The following is a 17,805-nucleotide window of genomic DNA, read 5'->3' as shown; positions in this document are numbered from 1 at the left end:
CACGCCGGTGCTTCTTGGTCCACTTCCTGTGCTATCTTCCGAGGTCACTTTTCCGTGACTACTGCCAGTGGCCCACACATTTCTTTCTTTCTTTTTTGTTTTTGGAGACAGTGTCTTTTGCTGTGACCCAGGCTGGAGTGCAGTGGTGCAACACAGTAGCCTTGAACTCCTAGGCTCAAGTGATCCCCCTGCCTCAGCCTCTCAGTAGCTGGAACTACAGGTGCACACCACCACACCCAGCTAATTTTTATTTTTATTTTTATGCAGAGACAGGGTCTTGCTATGTTTTGAACTCCTGGTTTCCAACAGGCTGGTTTCAAACTCCTGGCCTCAAGCGACCCTCCTATCTCAGCTTCTCGGAGTGCTAGGATTATAAGTGTGAGCCACCGCACCCAGCCGGCCCAAGTGTTTTCGGAGTCTTCATGAATTTGTGGAGGAGCTGGGAGAAGATACACGGTGGTGGCAGAAGCCACTCAGAACATGGGTGCCCTCAAATCTCACTAGGATCGGGGGAGACCCAGAAAGAGGGACCTGAATGGGGCTCTGAGGCATGGAGAATATCCTGTCCCCTGGAGAAGCCTCGAGCACACAGGCTGGAAGATGGACTTCTGCTGGGATCCAGCCAATGGCATCTCCAGCTTCCACCCTGACACTGGTCCCAGGCAACACCACCTCTGTCTGGACCATCGTCTACTCTGAATGGGTTTACATGGGAGAATTAAGACAGGCTCAATTAGAACAATCACCAGCTCTCCAGAAAGCCTCAATTATACCATGTGCATATCTTAGAAAGTTTTCAGTGTAATTCCATAGCTATTTAATTGCCTGTATATAAGTTTTTGTCCATTATCACGTAATTATAAAACCAATATGCAGTCTTGGTTTTAGCTAAATAGCTTTTATATCAAAAACATGAAAAAGGGGGTGGGTCAAGACCACATACCTTTCATCCACATCCTGGAACAAACAATTTGGTGTATGGGTGGTTGTAAAAATTCTCTTCTCAGGAGGTATTCTAGGGGCTGAAAGAATAGAATATTGCACACGTTAGTGATCCTAAGAAATACATATTGAATGTTATATTAAAACTACCAGAAAACACCCTGTAGATTCAGAGTAATGAGCAGCTAAAGAAAAAAATTAAACCATGGACTCTGAACAACAGAGCCTGCCACACTGAGAACCCTACGCTGGCTGTGGGATCACCGGCCAGCCTTCTCAGCTTCTACAGAATGCTAGTTTTAGTCTAGTAAATTGAAACTGCCATGTTAACAAAACCACACGGACCACGTAAACACTACTCTCAGCAAAATAAAGCTGGAAGTCCATCTTTATGATTTTTTTTTTTTTTTTTTTTTTTGAGACAGAGTCTTGCTTCATTGCCCAGGCTGGAGTGCAGTGGCACGATCTCGGCTCATTGCAACCTCTGCCTCCCGGGTTCAAGCGATTCTCCTGCCTCAGCTTCCCCAGTAGTTGGGACTACAGGCGCGTGCCACCATGCCCGGCTAATTTTTTGTATTTTTAGTTGAGGTGGGGTTTCACCGTGTTAGCCAGGATGGTCTCAATCTCCTGACCTCATGATCTGCCCGCCTCGGCCTCCCAAAGTGCTGGGATTACAGGTGTGAGCCACCACGCCCGGCCCCATCTTTATGATGTTTAAGATGAAACTAGAGTGATCTGACGAATTACTTTTAGAAAAGTGAGTTACATACTTGGATTCAAATTTCTTCTTCTTTTTTTTTTTTAATGAGACAGGGTCTCATTATGTTGCCCAGGATGGTCTCAAATGCCCAGGCTCAAAAGATCCTCCCACCTTAGCCTCCCAAAGTGCCAGACTACAGACTACAGGTATGAGCCACTGCACCTGGTCTGGATTCAGATTTCTTAGCAAATGCCATTGTACTGGAGAGCTTCACAGTTTAGAAACTAGACAAAGGTGGACAAAGGTGATAGAGTAATTCGCATAAAGGGAGTCATATATCCAAAATTTTCCTCAATTCATGGACAAAACATTCAAAATTTCAACATTTTTCCTTCTTGAAGGAGACTCTGGTAATTTGGGGGAATAACTTGTTGAACCCTAAGTACCCTTTCTAAACCTTACTATTTGGAAAAGAACATTCTGTAATACATGCAGGAACACATCAAACATTGTGGAGAAAGTCACATACTTAAAATATTTCTATCACTTTTAAGAAGTGCTTTTTTTAAAGGCTGTCAACTTGGCCTGGCGCAGTGGCTCACAAATGTAATCCCAGCACTTTGGAAGGCCAAGACAGGTGGATTGCCTGAGCTCAGGAGTTTGAGATCAGCCTGGGCAACATGGTGAAATCCCGTCTCTACTAAAATATTAAAAAAAAAATTAGTTGGGTATGGCAGCATCCACCTGTAGTCCCAGGTACTTGGGAGGCTGAGGCAGGAGAATTGCTAGAACCTGGGAGGCGGAGGTTGCGGTGAGCCGAGATAGCATCACTGCACTCCAGCCTGGGCGACAGAGCGAGACTCCACCTCAAAAAAAAAAAAAAAGCTGCCATTCACCACAGAGAAGGTGGTGAGCACAGCGCAGCACCGACTCAGCTGGACTCCCCGGGTTCAGCAGCTGCAGGATGCACCTGCCTTCAGAGAATCTGAAGATCATGTGACCTGCTCAGCAGCCATGGTGAGCACCTCCAGTTCCTGGCCAGGGATTTCGGCCAATACAAGGACCAAGATGCCACAAAGCAGGATCTTAAGAGGGACCACAGGAAGGACCCATAAAGGTGGCGCAATGCCTTGTACCCTCTGCGCTTCAAGAGAAGAACCCAGATATTATTTTGGAGGTGAGGTAGCCAGAAGAGCTAATGGGACCAAGAGGGTCATAGTGAGGCGAGTTGGCCTGATGACTGCACTCTGCGAGTGAGGTGGCAGCAGGAGCAGAGACCGGGGTCCAGAATGCTGGGCGTACAGAGGCACAGCAAGCCTTGTATGGAGGCTGACTCACCTGGAGAGTCATGTCCGTGCATGACTGTCTGGGAGGAAGGGAAATTCCAGGAAAATTTAGGATAGGTCAAGGTGGGGAGGGAGGGATGCCCAGCACTTCATTTCTTGGGGCCTGAGGAACTGTTTGGGGTTCTGGAGCAGGCAGCGACATCAGTGCCCTTCAGAGGGGCCCAAGAGGCTGAGGTATGGGGCAGGGGATGAGGATGGGAGGGGTGTGGGGCCCCAGACCTGTCGGGGCTATTCCCACTTTGTGGACAAAAGGCAGAGCAGCCAGGGAAAGGGGAGAAGGGCCACAGCACTGGTGTGCACAGGGGTGAGAGAAGCTGGCACCCAGATGCCGTGATCTTCCATGGGGAGGGCTGGATGACAAGCAGGGTGTGCTGAGTCTCCAGAAAGATGGAGACCCTGCCCGAACCGAGGTGAGGTGCAGAAGCCAAGGGTGGGGAACTGCAGCTGGGAGTCCATTGTATAGATATCATGTCTGAACCACAAGAGTAACTGAGGGGGAGCCAGAGACAACATCTGCCCTCGCCCTGGGCTTGGCTGTTACCTTCATAACCCGAGTGCACTCTCTCTGCCAGCAGAAGGCAGCAAAGCTGACTCTCAGCACCTTGTTGCTCCCGCACCTTGACCAGGTAGGGCGTCATGCGGAAGGGGTGGTAGCGGATTTCGTTCTCGTGGCTTTTCCCGACACTGTGGAGAAGGGCCATGCTCAAAGTTTGGAACTGTGACACAGGAACAGTCCCCTGTTCTGTTCCCTCCTCACCTGGGCCCCATGCCACGCTGCAGGTGATGTGTACCTCTGCTCTGCCTGAGGAGCTGGGCCTGCTCCCCTGCCCGCTTCAGTCCCTCCCTCAGTCTCATCACACTGAAGGGCAAATTAGAGTCAATACCCCCACCAGTGGGAACGCTCCACAGCCCTTCTCTGAAGCAGCCTGCACTCTGGGTGGGTAAAGCAGACCGGAAAGGTGTGCTGCTCCCTCCAGGACCTCGGCCCTGACTCATGAGGGTGCCAGGGTCTGGTTCAGGGCCACCCCCGACAGTGCGGCTGGATGCTCAATCAGTCACCCTGGTTTGGACCAAGACCCTTGTGGGGAAAGCTGTGGGTCTCTCCCTAGAAAAAGGCACAGACAACCAAAAGATGCAGTGCTTTCAGAAACTCTGTTGACCCTGGGTACAGGCCTTCGCAGGAGACAAAGAGAAAGTACAGGGTCCCCTGGCCACCATTTTCCATGAGGGGCAGGTTAAATCACTCCCCTGCTGGCCGTGTTCTTAGCAACCTGTACACATTTAAAATGCAACTGACTGTGTTTTCTGGTAGACTTCAGAAACAGGCGTGCTGGGTCCCTGCAGGCAGGGCTCATGCCCCCCAGCCTCAAGCGGAGCGGCACTGGGGTGAAATGTTTGTATGGTTTTCTAATTTAAGAAAACTGGGAACAAGGTTTACCTGACACGGCAAAAGAAAGATTTCTCCTCCATGCATTCTTGAGTAAAAGAATCTAGAAGAGAGAGCCCACAGTCATTCATCCAAATCAACAACTAAATACACTGTTCCTCATTTCTCACAAACAAAAGAGGAGCAGCGGAATCAAGCAAGAGCCAAGGTGAAAACTGAAAATTTATGGAAGCACAAACTAAATCCTTTATGTAAGAAACCTTCTATTACATTTTTGACTAAAATTACATACACTTCATGAGTGTGGTGCATTCCAAACTATGCAGCACTAAAATTTTAGCACCAGGAGGCTTACATTTTTTTTTTTTTTTTTTTTTTTTTTTTTGAGACGGAGTCTCGCTCTGTAGCCCGGGCTGGAGTGCAGGGGCCGGATTTCAGCTCACTGCAAGCTCCGCCTCCCAGGTTCATGCCATTCTCCTGCCTCAGCCTCCCGAGTAGCTGGGACTACAGGCGCCCGCCACCTCGCCCGGCTAGTTTTTTTTTGTATTTTTTAGTAGAGACGGGGTTTCACGGTGTTCGCCAGGATGGTCTCGATCTCCTGACCTCGTGATCCACCCGTCTCGGCCTCCCAAAGTGCTGGGATTACAGGCTTGAGCCACCGCGCCCGGCCGAGGCTTACATTTTCAAAACGGTATATGATGCTGCTGCAAACACATCAATTAATTAACAACTGAACACACTCATGGTGCACTGCTGCAAACACACCAAATAGCCTACAACTGAGCACACTCATGATGCACTGCTGCAAACACACCAAATAGCCTACAACTGAGCACACTCATGATGCACTGCTGCAAACACACCAACCTACAACTGAACACACTCACGGGTGCACTGCTGCAGACACAGTAACCTACAACTGAACACACTCACGGTGCACTGCTGCAGACACAGTAACCTACAACTGAACACACTCACGGTGCACTGCTGCAGACACAGTAACCTACAACTGAGCACACTCATGATGCACTGCTGCAAACACACCAACCTACAACTGAACACACTCACGGGTGCACTGCTGCAGACACAGTAACCTACAACTGAACACACTCACGGTGCACTGCTGCAACACACAGTAACCTACAACTGAACACACTCACGGTGCACTGCTGCACTACAACTGCACTCACTCACGGTGCACTGCTGCAGACACAGTAACCTACAACTACACGGTGCACTGCTGCAAACACACCAACCTACAACTGAACACACTCACGGTGCACTGCTGCAGACACACCAACCTACAACTGAACACACTCACGGTGCACTGCTGCAGACACACCAACCTACAACTGAACACACTCACGGTGCACTGCTGCAGACACAGTAACCTACAACTGAACACACTCACGGTGCACTGCTGCAGACACAGTAACCTACAACTGAACACACTCACGGTGCACTGCTGCAGACACAGTAACCTACAACTGAACACACTCACGGTGCACTGCTGCAGACACAGTAACCTACAACTGAACACACTCACGGTGCACTGCTGCAGACACACCAACCTACAACTGAACACACTCACGGTGCACTGCTGCAAACACACCAACTAAGCACACTCACGGAAGTCCAGAACATCGACAAAGAAAGCTGTGAAGGCCACAGCAGCTACATCTTGGAAGCCAAGCCTCCATGCTGACTTTTGATTAACCCCAGTTCTGGGAAGGCCTTGGAGATTTCATTTACCTACTGTCCCTGAGTAAGAGCAGGTGCTTAAGGTAAATCCTGCCCTCAGGGCAAATTCCTGCCGGTTCCCTCTGAAGCTTGTGTGCCCGTCCCATAGAAGCCCTAGGTCTGGGGGAATGGCACTGGGATCCAGTCTTGTCTCATCGCCACCCACAACATGCACAGCTTCTGTTCTTAAGTCCCTGTTAAATACTTCTTTCTAAGAAACTGAATTTGTCAGCCTCTTTCTTTGGCCACTCAGCTGCCTCAGACTTTGGGGTAGGTGTGCAGAGGTCTGGCCACAGTGAAACAGAAACCCAAACATTTAGTGCTACATAATTTTGGGATAGTCAGTTCTAACAGAAATAACTTGGCATTTAAGGCTTACATTGGTATTTTGGTGAAACAGTAACTTCCTTTAAAATATGAAATGTCTAGTGAAAATATGAAATCAATCAGGCAACCTCATCAGAAATGAAGGAAGAGGTGTTTCCCTAAGAGTTGAAAGGGATTTTAAAAAAAGAAATCTCTGCTTTCGTGGGAATCTAAACTAAAAAAAAAAAAAAATCTTAGATCTAGGTCTTTCATATAACATTTCGTCTACTCAAAAGAAATTAGGAAAGCAGAAGCAATGACTAATTACAGAAAATGATACAAAATCAGCAGCTTGGAAAGGCCCCTGAGAATTCACCTGGTCCTTGACTTAGCTGGGCAGGGAGGAGCTGGGGCACAGGAGGCCTTGAGGAGAGTGGGGGTCGGAGGCACTGGCAGAGGCCCAGAGGCAGGCACGCCCCCAGCTGGCTCTAGGGACTTGACCAGACCTGGCTGGGAGGGCCTGGCTGGGGCGTGGAGCCTGGAAATGAGGCAGGGTAGATGATAGCTACAGTGGCAGGCCTGGCAGCTAGGAAGGCTGCCACCCACAGTGCAGCACACTTGGCCTGCAGTGCCTCGGGGGCCAGTGGCATCTGCCTAGGGACCTCACAGTCTATATACCCAAAGCCAGCCCTGGTCAAGGCAAAGAACCCTCAGGAAGTCATTCTGGGACATGACCCACTCACTGGTTGTAGCTGCCAAGGTGGTAGGGGGATGCCTGAGTGCAGGGAGCAGGGCGCCTTGCTCATGCTCCCCACTGCCCCCGACCCGGCCTCCCACGACTGCAACTGCAGCAAGATTCCAGCTTTTCAAAACAACTTCATTTCTAAAATTCTCAACGGCTTCTCTCTCTGAAATGTATGAAAAGACTATTTTAACTAAATTTATTCTGAAGAGATGAACAACTGCTTATCCTTTACCTTTGCCAGAGCAGGCAGCTGGTGGCCCCCACAGGTGGGCTCTGAAAGGTGAGGTAGGGCACCTGCACCACATCTGGGGTGGGCCCAGCTCCTGGCCCCTTTCCAGACCCCAGAGGAAACAAGGCACTACCTCGATGACCTCACCTGCTCCGCTGCACACGCTCCACAAGGGAAGCTTGTACGGGGAGGTGAAGCTGTGGAACACGCCCACATCGTGAGGCGCCAGGAACTCCACAAACTTGGTGTCGCTGAAGGCATCTCTTTTATAGTGAAATATGGATGCAACCTGGTCAGAGATGTACAGGATCTTCCCAGACACCAGGGACACGGCCACAGCAAACATATCCTGAAAAGGAAGAGTAGGGCTCTGGTGACAAGGTCAGACGGGGTTGGCCGCCACGTCTGACTCAGGCAGGCAGGCTGGAGGGAGCCGCCCACCAGGAGCGTCAGAGGTGGGGGGCTCTCTGAGCCCCTTGCCTAGCCCTGACCAAAAAATCCTATCTTGCCTGTTGACAGAGCAGGAGCATTGCCATCTTGGACAAGCCCCTCATTCTAAAGTTCACCTTAATAAAAAGTGGCCTACATCCAAAGGGCATCACCCTAATGGCTACGGTCAACATGACCATAAACCACAAGTACATCTCCAACCAGAAACATTCCAAACTCCTCCCCGACCAGAGACACGCTAGCCCCGAGATAACCCCACTCCAGGGCCCAGAAAGATGCCTGTCCCAAGATAACCTCCCCCTCCCAGAGACGGTCCAGCCCCGCCATAAACTCCTCCAACACACTAACATTCCAGGCTTGCGATAAGCCCCTCACCCTGAAACCAACATATACTCTCAGTCTGCAGAGAAAGCGCTCCTGATCAAAATCGGCCAGGAGCGCTTCTCAGGTTTTCACTAAAGGAAACCTGTCTTTGACTGCCAAGCTGCATTTCATGTTTCTTTCTTCTTTAACTCTTACACCTGTTACAGATATTGGGAGGTCCAACATATTATTCGAAACAACACATCAGGGCTCTATTGCTGGAATAAACTCCAGCTGTCTCCACCCACTGGAAGGTGCCACTCACCCCACTGTCTTGGACATGGCACCTGGTGTCCAGGCTGGGTGACAGGGAGGTGGGGGACCCTCTGCTCACTTGGCCTGCTCCAACAACCTCTACCAGCCTTGCTCTCTCCCAGGGTTCTAGGGGCTTCCTGGGGAGCAGAGGTCTCTGGGTGGGCCCCTCCAGCCCACCATGGGCGCTCTGCTGCTGGCTGGCCCTCTAGGCTCAGGGTTGGGGGCTGCCTGGGGGTTACGCTGGAGGAAGATGGGAAGGATTAGGGAGCCCTGTTATGAGGCCAGCTTCACAATGGTCCCAGCACACGTGGGGTCCCCGCTGGCCCTTACATCTGTTCTCACTGGCTGAGAACTCAGGGTGGTAGAGCAGGTGTGTGTGTATGTGGCCCATGCGCCCTCCAAGGGGCCCACCTTTGGGTGTGCTTAAAAATGCATGGTTTTTGGAGTCTCCAATCCCAGCTCCCCCTCATGACCGCAAAGCCCTGGACAAGTGAACTGACTGTCACCAAGTCTGTCTCCTCACCTTGAGGACATGAAAACCCAGAGCCCCCCAGTTCAGTCACAGTGGATTTGTCCTTGCACCCATGAGCTACAGGACAAAGTTGGGCAGGGACGAAGAAGACAGTCTCACAGAAGGCAGAAGTCCAGAACATGAATGCCACTTCCAGAATCACTGACTTCACATTCTTCCTATTAAAGGTAGGAACTTAACTGCTGAAACCCCAAACGTTCCTGCCTTATAGCCACTGGCCACTGCTCTGAGCTAGCTCGCCTGGAGGAGGAACTCCCGCCGTTTAGAAAGAAACTTCGGGAAGAGGCTTACGGCATTCTTCACAATGTGCTCAGAGGTAACGCTCTCCATCTCCTCCACAGTGTAGGACGGTACGTCTGATCCACAGGGGTGACCCTCGCTGGACATCAGCAGCTGGTAATACTCTTCGTTGGCTGCAGGATAGACAGTGCTCACACTCAGCGGGCAGAACCCAGCACTTGGCCGGAGATAGTCACTAGCTCTTACGAACTGGGGGCTCTATTTTCTCAAATGAAAAGGTAGGATATAAATCCCGTCTTCCTGGGACACAGAACACACGGATACGTGAAGGCAAAACAAACTCACAAACAGAAATCAGGATATTTTTCCCTGAAACATCAGAAGGTCTTTGATTATAAAATTTTTTAAATGTGGCAACTACATTATTTAAGGTTACATGGTCAGAGTTCCAGCTACCTCTCACGTTCTCCAGAAGGGGCTTCTTTTTTTTTTTTTTTTGAGATGGATTTTTGCTTTTGTAACCCAGGCTGGAGTGCAATGGCACAATCTAGGCTCATTACAACTTCTGCCTCCCAGGTTCAAGCAATTCTCTCGTCTCAGCCTCCCAAGTAGCTGGGATTACAGGAACCCGCCACTACAACCAGCTAATTATTCTTGTTTTTGTTTTTGTTTTTCCGCTCTGTCACCCAGGCTGGAGTGCAGTGGCCGGATTTCAGCTCACTGCAAGCTCCACCTCCCAGGTTCATGCCATTCTCCTGCCTCAGCCTCCCGAGTAGCTGGGACTACAGGCGCCCGCCACCTCGCCTGGCTAGTTTTTTGTACTTTTTAGTAGAGACGGGGTTTCACCGTGTTAGCCAGGATGGTCTTGATCTCCTGACCTCGTGATCCACCCATCTCGGCCTCCCAAAGTGCTGGGATTACAGGCTTGAGCCACCGCGCCCGGCCCCATTTGTTTTGTTTTGAGATGGAGCCTCACTCTGTCGCCAGGCTGGAGTGCAGTGGCGTGATCTCACCTCACTGCAACCCCCACCTCCCAGGGGTTCAAGCAATTCTCCTGCCTCAGCCTCCCAAGTAGCTGGGACTACAGGTGCATGCCACCACGCCGAGCTAATTTTTGTATTTTTAGTAGAGACGAGGTTTCACCATGTTGGCCAGGATGGTCTCGATCTCTTGACCTTGTGATCTGCCCGCCTTGGCCTCCCAAAGTGCTGGGATTACAGGCGTGAGCCACTGTGCCTGGCCTCCAGAAGGTCTTTAATCATTATGGTACATCCATGTTTCCACACAGGACCACATGGCAACCCCTGCACATCTGACTCCCTGGGTGATGCCATCAGACACCCCCATCCAGGCAAAACTGACTGCTTAAAAAAATAGCAGGCACAAGAACATTTGAAAGAAAGTTTTCAAAATAGAATCTGAAGAGGAGGGGGCCACTCCATCTGAGTTCCCACGCCATCCTGGCTTATCCAGTGGGCTCTGGGGTGACAAGCCTGTCTCTGGGTGTCGGTGCTCATGGCCGCAGCGGCCCTCACTCCAGGCGGGAGCAAAGGGGCCAGCTCGAGGCTGCCACTTGCCCTCAAGGCTCAACAGGCCCTGGATACATGAAACCTGGGGCTGTGTTAGGAGACTGACCCAGGATTCTGCCATGCATGTGCTTCCTGTGATGTGGTGAGGAGACCTTTGGATCCACAGCTGGGTCTCATCTGCTTTCAGTTTTGTCACCTTCAGTAATTTCAGAAACAGGCACATATCTGAGTATGCTCTGAAATCAAGATATAAACTGCTGGAAAGTCTGGAAAATGTCCATGTGGCAGAGCTTCTGAGCTCTGAAGTTACTGCAGATGCCAAGAGGGAAACACCTTAAATGGACATAATCACTTGAGAACAGAGCACCCCAACTGATCAGAATGAACTTTCCCTTCCAGCTCCTCCTTCTGGAAAACGGGGCCTCCATGGCCACACAGGCCCAGAGCGGTGCCCTCCATGGCAGGGTGCTCATCCCAGGGGCACCAGATTTTATATTTAGACCTGACCAGCAATGACGAGCAGCTGAGGCACCTTGTTCTGTCTATATCAACCCTCACCAAATGGACAATGGGATTAGGGAGGAGCCTGCAGAGAAACTTATAGGACACCCAAAGACAACACCCAAAAATGCAAGTCCAAGCTAGCACATGGCAGAGCAACCCTTCTACACCTGGCTCAAGGGACCCCAGAGGTGAGTGCCGATGACCTGCTCACTGCTGATGAAAAATTACTGAAATATTTAAAAATATGAAGACTGCTTGAAATGAGTTTATACCCATGATTACTAGTGAAGAACTTTGTCCTAACTGTACGCTGTGCTTTGAAACGACTGATGATAATAGAATACAGCTACTGCTTCACCTTAAGCCTTTCAGATTTTTCTTTTATGCACGTTTTTAATGTAAAAGATCCACCAGCCCCTCAGTGCATGTGTGCAACACATGAAAAGGCACAGCTCCACGGAATCGGGAGGTGCTCACACATCAGCTGGCAGGAGGTGTGAAGATGCTCTGCAGGGCACCTTCCTTCCCCACCCTGGCTCACACTGATGGTCTCTGCCTGCTCGTCACAACAGACCAACACAGCTGAGGAATTCTTCAAAGTTCCAGAGCTGGTTGTTTCCACTGTAAAGAAAAAGGCCAGGCCAGGCACAGTGGCTCACACCTGTAATCCCAGAACTTTGGCAGGCTGGAGCGGGAGGACTGCTTGGGTCCAGGAGTTCGAGACCAGCCTGGGCAACATAGTGAGACCCCATCTCCACAAAAAAGGCAAAAATTAGCTGGGCGTGGTGGTACATGCCTATGGTCCCAGCTACTCAGGAGGCTGTGGCAGGACAATCGCTTAAGCCCGGAAGTCGAGGCTACAGTGAGCTGTGATAAGCCTCGAGTTTTAGAAAGTCAACACAATCTGAGCTATAATTTGGGGGGATTTAAAACATATTTCTATAGGTTTGGAGCAGATGTGCGAGGTCGACGTACCTTTCACCTGCTTCACGCTCCTGAGGGCGTACTTCAGGGTGGCCAGTGTACTAGCCCTGCCCTTGGCCTTCTTGTCTGCAGGGAGGTGAACCTTCAGCTCCTTTAGTGTTTTTATCAGTTCTTTGTGTGTGTCCACTTTCGAAGACTGGTCGCTACTGCAGGATTCAAGAAAGAGGCAGCCAAATGTTAGCCTCCTAGGTGTCCTTTCCTGAAGAAACGTGCCTCTTGTCCATTTTCTCAGCCTCAGCTCTAAAGACGTTTTGATCTGGATGGTCCTTGTGGGGCTCTGCAGGACATTTAGCAGTATCCCTGGCCTCACCCACAATAGACCAGGAAGACCACAGCCAAGTATGACAATCAGAGCTATCGACAGACAATGCCAGATGGTTCTTGCTGGGAGACAAATTGTACCCGGTCAAGAATCACCGCTCTAACCCAACTGAATGCTGGAGAAGTCCCTCCAGCTGTGTTCTTTTCCGCCAAGGGTTAGAGCTAGGCTTTGCTCAGGAAAGGATACTGGCCGACCCACAGTCTGGTGCAGTGGACTGTGCCCTGAGTTGTGCCCTCCTTCCCTGCCCCAGGTAAAGAAGGACTGAGTGATGGGATTACAGAGGACAGCACAGTGACTTCCTGGGACATAAAAGTGAGCCATGAACAGAGAAAAGGGGATTGTGGAGAAGGGTCTTCAAACATTAATTGAGGATACAGAGATGTTAGAGAGACAGGACAGCAGGGCTGATGAAGATGGGCCTGTTCGGAACAGAGGGTGCAGAAGGAATGATGGAAATCAAGGTTTCTCAGGCAATGCAAAGTGCTCACAGGTCCTGCACTAGGAGCCGGGTTCTGCTCTAGAGGTGACAGGAAAATTGACATAGGGTAAGTTTGTTACAAACACCTAAGAAGGGTGAAGAATGTTCTAGATGAAAATGCCCAAGACTCAGGCAAAGTCGGTTTCGAGTAGAGCTGGGAGAAGCTACAGGTACTGGAGTGACATCCTGGGGGCTCTGGATGGCGAGGGGACACAGTCACTGTCTGAAAGGCCAGGGTAAGGCTGGGTTCATACTCACACAGCCACACAGACGGGTTTCAGCAGAGCTTAAAAAAAGCCACGTCACTCCCAAAAAACTAACCTCCAATAAGAAGTCTTTCAATTTCTCTAAAAACTCTGTGTACGAAGTTCTAATTGGCCTTACCTGCAGCCACTTGTAGATGGGTTGTGTTCAGATTTTGTAATCATCAGGCTAAAGGCATCTGGACTATGAAAACAAGAAATAAAAGCAAAATTTAGACAACTGTATGCTCCAGACACATCTTCCCCTGCCACCCTACCAGTGATAACAGGTTAGATAACACCATGGTAAGACAACTTTTAAAAAATACAAGGTTAAGATAAAGCTGGAACATAAAACTTTCGTTTTTTTTTTTTTTTTTTTTTTTTTTTTTTTTTTTGAGATGGAGTCTCGCTGTGTCTCCCAGGCTGGAGTGCAGTGGTGTGATCTCGGCTCACTGCAAGCTCCGCCTCCCGGGTTCACGCCATTCTCCCGCCTCAGCCTCCCAAGTAGCTGAGACTACAGGCGCCCGCCACCACGCCCGGCTAGTTTTTTGTATTTTTAGTAGAGACGGGGTTTCACCATGTTAGCCAGGATAGTCTCGATCTCCTGACCTCGTGATCCACCCGCCTCGGCCTCCCAAAGTGCTGGGATTACAGGCTTGAGCCACTGCGCCCGGCCAAAACTTTCAGACATGAGAAAAACTAAGTACCAGGACACAGAAACACATGACAACAGGGACCAGTTCCTTTTCTATAAACCGCCCAGTGTTGTATAAGCAGCCGCTGGCTGAGTTACCCACCACTGCTACCTCCCAAGATCTCCTTACGCTACCCAGTACCTGTCTGTTGGCAACTGGATCTATAAAATCAACAGGGCCTCATTATAAGGAAGGACAGACACTGGCACATTTTAATCATTTTCAAAAATCTTGAAAAACTTGATAATCATGATTTAAAGATTGCAAAAGCAATCAAATCACAGCAGAAATGAGCCACTGAGGAAACAACCTGCCCAGCCTCCATCTGGCCAGAGGCTGAACTTACCTCTGGTGGGCATCCGGTGGCTCCACCAGCATCCCCAGCTCCTTCCCGCTGTCGTCACAGTCACTGCCCTGCGAGTCCCGCCCCGTGGAGCAGTTTTCGTTGGTCTCATGTCCACTTGAGCCACTGCTCATGTCCACATCTTCCTGAAGTGGGACCTGGCTGGGCTGGGGCTCCATGGGCTCCTTGGTGGGGTTACTGGGGCTGGGGGGAAATTCCGCGTATCCATTCATGTTGGGCTCTGGAATGAAGCTGGCAAACAGAGGGATGCTGTCAGGCAGAGCACCCGTTTGACTCTTTCTGTTACTAATGAAACTGCAGTCTCTTTCTTTCTTCTCTCTGTCTCTCTCTCTTTCTTTCTTTCTTTTTTGGAGACAGGTCTGACTCCTTTGCACAGGGAATGCAGTGCCTGGGCTCAAGCGATCCTCCCACCTCAGCCTCCAGGGTAGTTGGAACCACAGGCACTCACCACCATGCCTGGCTAATTTTTTGTATTTTTGGTAGAGACAGGGTTTTGCCATGTCGCCCAGACTGGTCTCGAACTCCTGAAGTCAAGCGATCTGCCCGCCTCAGCCTCCCAAAATGTTGAGATTACAGGCCAGCTGTGGCTAGCCGCACCCAGCCAAAACTGCCCTTTCATTGCAATCAATCACACACATATTAGTTCATCACATCACTTATTTGTTCTTATTGACAGAGCTCCTATCTGCCATGGATTAGGAAGAGGGTTGAATGAGGCAGCCTCAGCCCCCGACACAGAGCTGCTGGAGGCCTCATCAGAAGGCAGACAAGAGCACTGACAGCCACCGCCCAGCCTGTGGAGTGCTGGGAAAAAACAAGAGCACTGACAGTCACCGCCCAGCCTGTGGAGTGCTGGGAGAAGCACACAGTCCCTCTGAACGGGTGATCTGCCTTTTATAAATTTCCCCAGATGATGGTGGGGTAGGGGAGCCGGGTTCAGAAATCTTGGCCATTACACACGGCACAGTTACAGGAGGAGGAGCCAAGGCTAGCAGGAGATATGGAGACAGACAGGGCTTGCTGGCTAAAGAGGGCAGAGGGGCCTGGCAGGTGTGGAACCCTCCCAGCAGCTCGGGAGTCCCAGGCCCCGCAGGCATGTACAAGTGGGATGGGGAGGGACCAGGACAATGTGGGTTCACATTTACTAGGAATGGTTGGGAGCTGCTGAGGCACTCTGAGTGCCAGGCCCACGGAACTCAGCTCGCATTTGGACAGGCTCACACTGCTGTGCTGGACAGAAGCTTTACCTCAGCACTTTGGGGTAGGTGGGTGGAATGGCTGAAAAAAGACAGACCAGTGATCATCCTGGACACGAACTGAGGGGGTGAGCAGAGACAGGCAGTAGGGAGGGGTGGGACTGATTAGCAGGTGGGAGGCCAAAATACCATCCTGGGTCCTCCCTTCTTCACCTAGTGATGTCCCCCCATCCCCAGGACAGCGTTTTCAGCAGGGTCCCAGCAGGAAGCAGGCACCCACTCAAGCAGGGCACTGGAGAGAGCCAGATGAAGGCCCTGCTTGACACAAGTGGTCATGCTTAACGAACACAGCTGTGAGGCTCTGGGGTGATGCTGCTGACTACAGACATGATGCTAAGCACTCAACACACAGCCTTCCCAGCAACTTTGGATCACTGTCTACATGGTGTGCAGGGGACTGTTCTACAGAGGTGCCAACAGGGGTGGGTAGCTCACCCCAGACCACACAGTAGCAGATGATGGCCATGGATTCCAGGCCTGCCGGCATCTGAAGATGGGACCCCCACCCTACAACCAGGCTTGGCTACGTGGGGACCTCCTGCTTCCTGCCACTGCACTGTGCTCGGCCCCAACTCTGGTCCAGTGTGGCACTGCCACTTCTGCATGGCATCCGTCTGGCCCTTCCCAGGGCAGGCGGAACAAGGGGAGAGAAGGGTTTCTAGATTCCAGACCCCAAATCTTGTGAAACATCTTATGCTCCAATTCCCATCTAGCTCTGGGAGAGCCTCCCCTTCCACCTCCTTCCCACCAGAACCGACGTGAAATGACCAAGGATTATACAATTGGTTGGGGGGAGGGATTATTTTCAGCAGCCCTAGAAGTCCCAATCATTCGCCACAAAGTGAAGATCCGTCCTGCTGCTTGTCGCTCAGATGGAAGGAGCATGAAGAGTGCACTGGAGTCCAAATCCCCCTGAGGAAGTGGCTAGTGCTGAGATCCCTGCTATCCCCCGCCATGGAAGAAGACGGCCTGAACCACGGTCAAGGCTGGACTGTCAAGAGCTCTACTACCAGGAAGATGCTTCGTGAGGAAGCTGTGGGAGAAGAACGGACACTGGAACAGAAATCCTGTGGGAAGGAGAGGTTCTCCTGGACACGCTTCACCCACTGAACACCCCCAGGTGCCCTCCCCTACAGGGCGACTCTGAGAAAGGGCTCGAAACCATCCAGCAATACTGAGGGCCACACACACAGGGAGCCGGATTCCAACAGCTGGCCCTAGGAACTGAATGGCTAAGCTCCAACGAGAGCCTTCAGCACCCCCTTCCCCAGGTCAAGTCCGTTCACGGGTGAGCCACTCCGGGAGAGCCTGGTGAGAGGCAGGGCTCACGAAGAGTCCACCCACATCAGTGTCTGGAGAACAGCAGGGCTGACTAGACCTTGCCTTGTTCAAAAACTAATAAACAGAAGAAAGCCAATACGGGGCTGCGGAAAAGACACACAGCAAAGACAACTGAACACAACCCTCATGCCACAGAGGAAGCAGCAAATTAGGACAGCATCTACTTTTCATCCTAAAAATACAAGAAGTGATGGACTCAATGAAACAAGTAATGAGGGATGCGATAAGGCCACACAGTCTGACATGAAAATGCCACATTAGAATGGAAAACTAGGAAGGACAAAGTTCAGAGTCAATAAAAAGAAAATGGCTTCAGTGATAGGGAGGAGACGCATGAGAAACTTTTAAAATGCAAAGGGAAAGGAGAAGGGAAGAGAGACGGAGGAGGGCCGGGTTTTACCTGTGGATTACAGCTCTTTCTGAAAGAGACGAGAACAATAAACCAGAAACCATAATGAGCGAGACACATAGAGAACCATCCTGAGCCAAAGACAGAGCTGAATCTGCCAATCAAAGGACAGGAGTCCAACGCCTAACTGCATCTAGATGACAAACAGTATCTCCAAGGATAAAGAAAATCCTATCAACATTCAAAGAGAACAAACAAGTTACCCATAAAGGATGAAAAAAAATCATACTAGTCTTGGATATCTCTTCAGCAATATTACATTTCCAGAAGACAATGTCTACTTTTTTTTTTTTGAGAGAGAGTCTCGCTCTGTCAACAGGCTGGAGTGCAGCGGTGCAATCCTGGCTCACGGCAACCTCTGCCTCTGGGTTCAAGCGATTCTCCTGCCTCAGCCTCCTGAGTAGCTGGGACTACAGGCGCCCGCCACCACACCCAGCTAATTT

General features: G+C 50.6%; 1 protein-coding gene and 1 long non-coding RNA gene across 8 annotated transcripts in view; both read right to left on the bottom strand.

Annotated features, from left to right (window-relative positions):
- PER2 (period circadian regulator 2) overlaps positions 1-17,805 on the bottom strand; it is a 46,011-nt gene that overhangs the window by 20,516 nt on the left and 7,690 nt on the right. For 2 of the 3 annotated variants that reach the window (XM_050752511.1, XM_050752512.1), the window contains exons 2-9: positions 14,339-14,587; positions 13,437-13,499; positions 12,244-12,398; positions 9,287-9,408; positions 7,543-7,744; positions 4,427-4,478; positions 3,530-3,672; positions 944-1,022 (exon numbers count right to left, since the gene is read on the bottom strand). In XM_050752511.1, the coding sequence (XP_050608468.1) occupies positions 944-1,022; positions 3,530-3,672; positions 4,427-4,478; positions 7,543-7,744; positions 9,287-9,408; positions 12,244-12,398; positions 13,437-13,499; positions 14,339-14,568 (1,046 nt within the window). In that variant the 5' untranslated portion in view covers positions 14,569-14,587. Of the gene's footprint in view, positions 1-943; positions 1,023-3,529; positions 3,673-4,426; positions 4,479-7,542; positions 7,745-9,286; positions 9,409-12,243; positions 12,399-13,436; positions 13,500-14,338; positions 17,688-17,805 lie in introns of those variants that run through there. The other variant, XM_050752510.1, reaches the window with a different exon arrangement.
- LOC126933055 (uncharacterized) lies at positions 5,052-7,536 on the bottom strand. 5 transcript variants are annotated; one of them, XR_007718406.1, is made up of 4 exons: positions 5,947-7,536; positions 5,722-5,901; positions 5,289-5,378; positions 5,052-5,242 (listed from the first exon to the last, which is right to left on the bottom strand). It is a non-coding gene; the product is annotated as an uncharacterized LOC126933055 (long non-coding RNA). The 5 variants fall into 5 exon arrangements; XR_007718405.1 differs by having other exon boundaries at positions 5,632-7,536; XR_007718404.1 differs by having other exon boundaries at positions 5,677-7,536.

The sequence above is a fragment of the Macaca thibetana genome, chromosome 12 (assembly GCF_024542745.1).
Source record: "Macaca thibetana thibetana isolate TM-01 chromosome 12, ASM2454274v1, whole genome shotgun sequence".
Classification (NCBI taxonomy): domain Eukaryota; kingdom Metazoa; phylum Chordata; class Mammalia; order Primates; family Cercopithecidae; genus Macaca; species Macaca thibetana.
The sequence above is the reverse complement of the archived record's forward strand: the minus strand, read 5'-3'. Positions and strand labels throughout refer to the sequence as shown.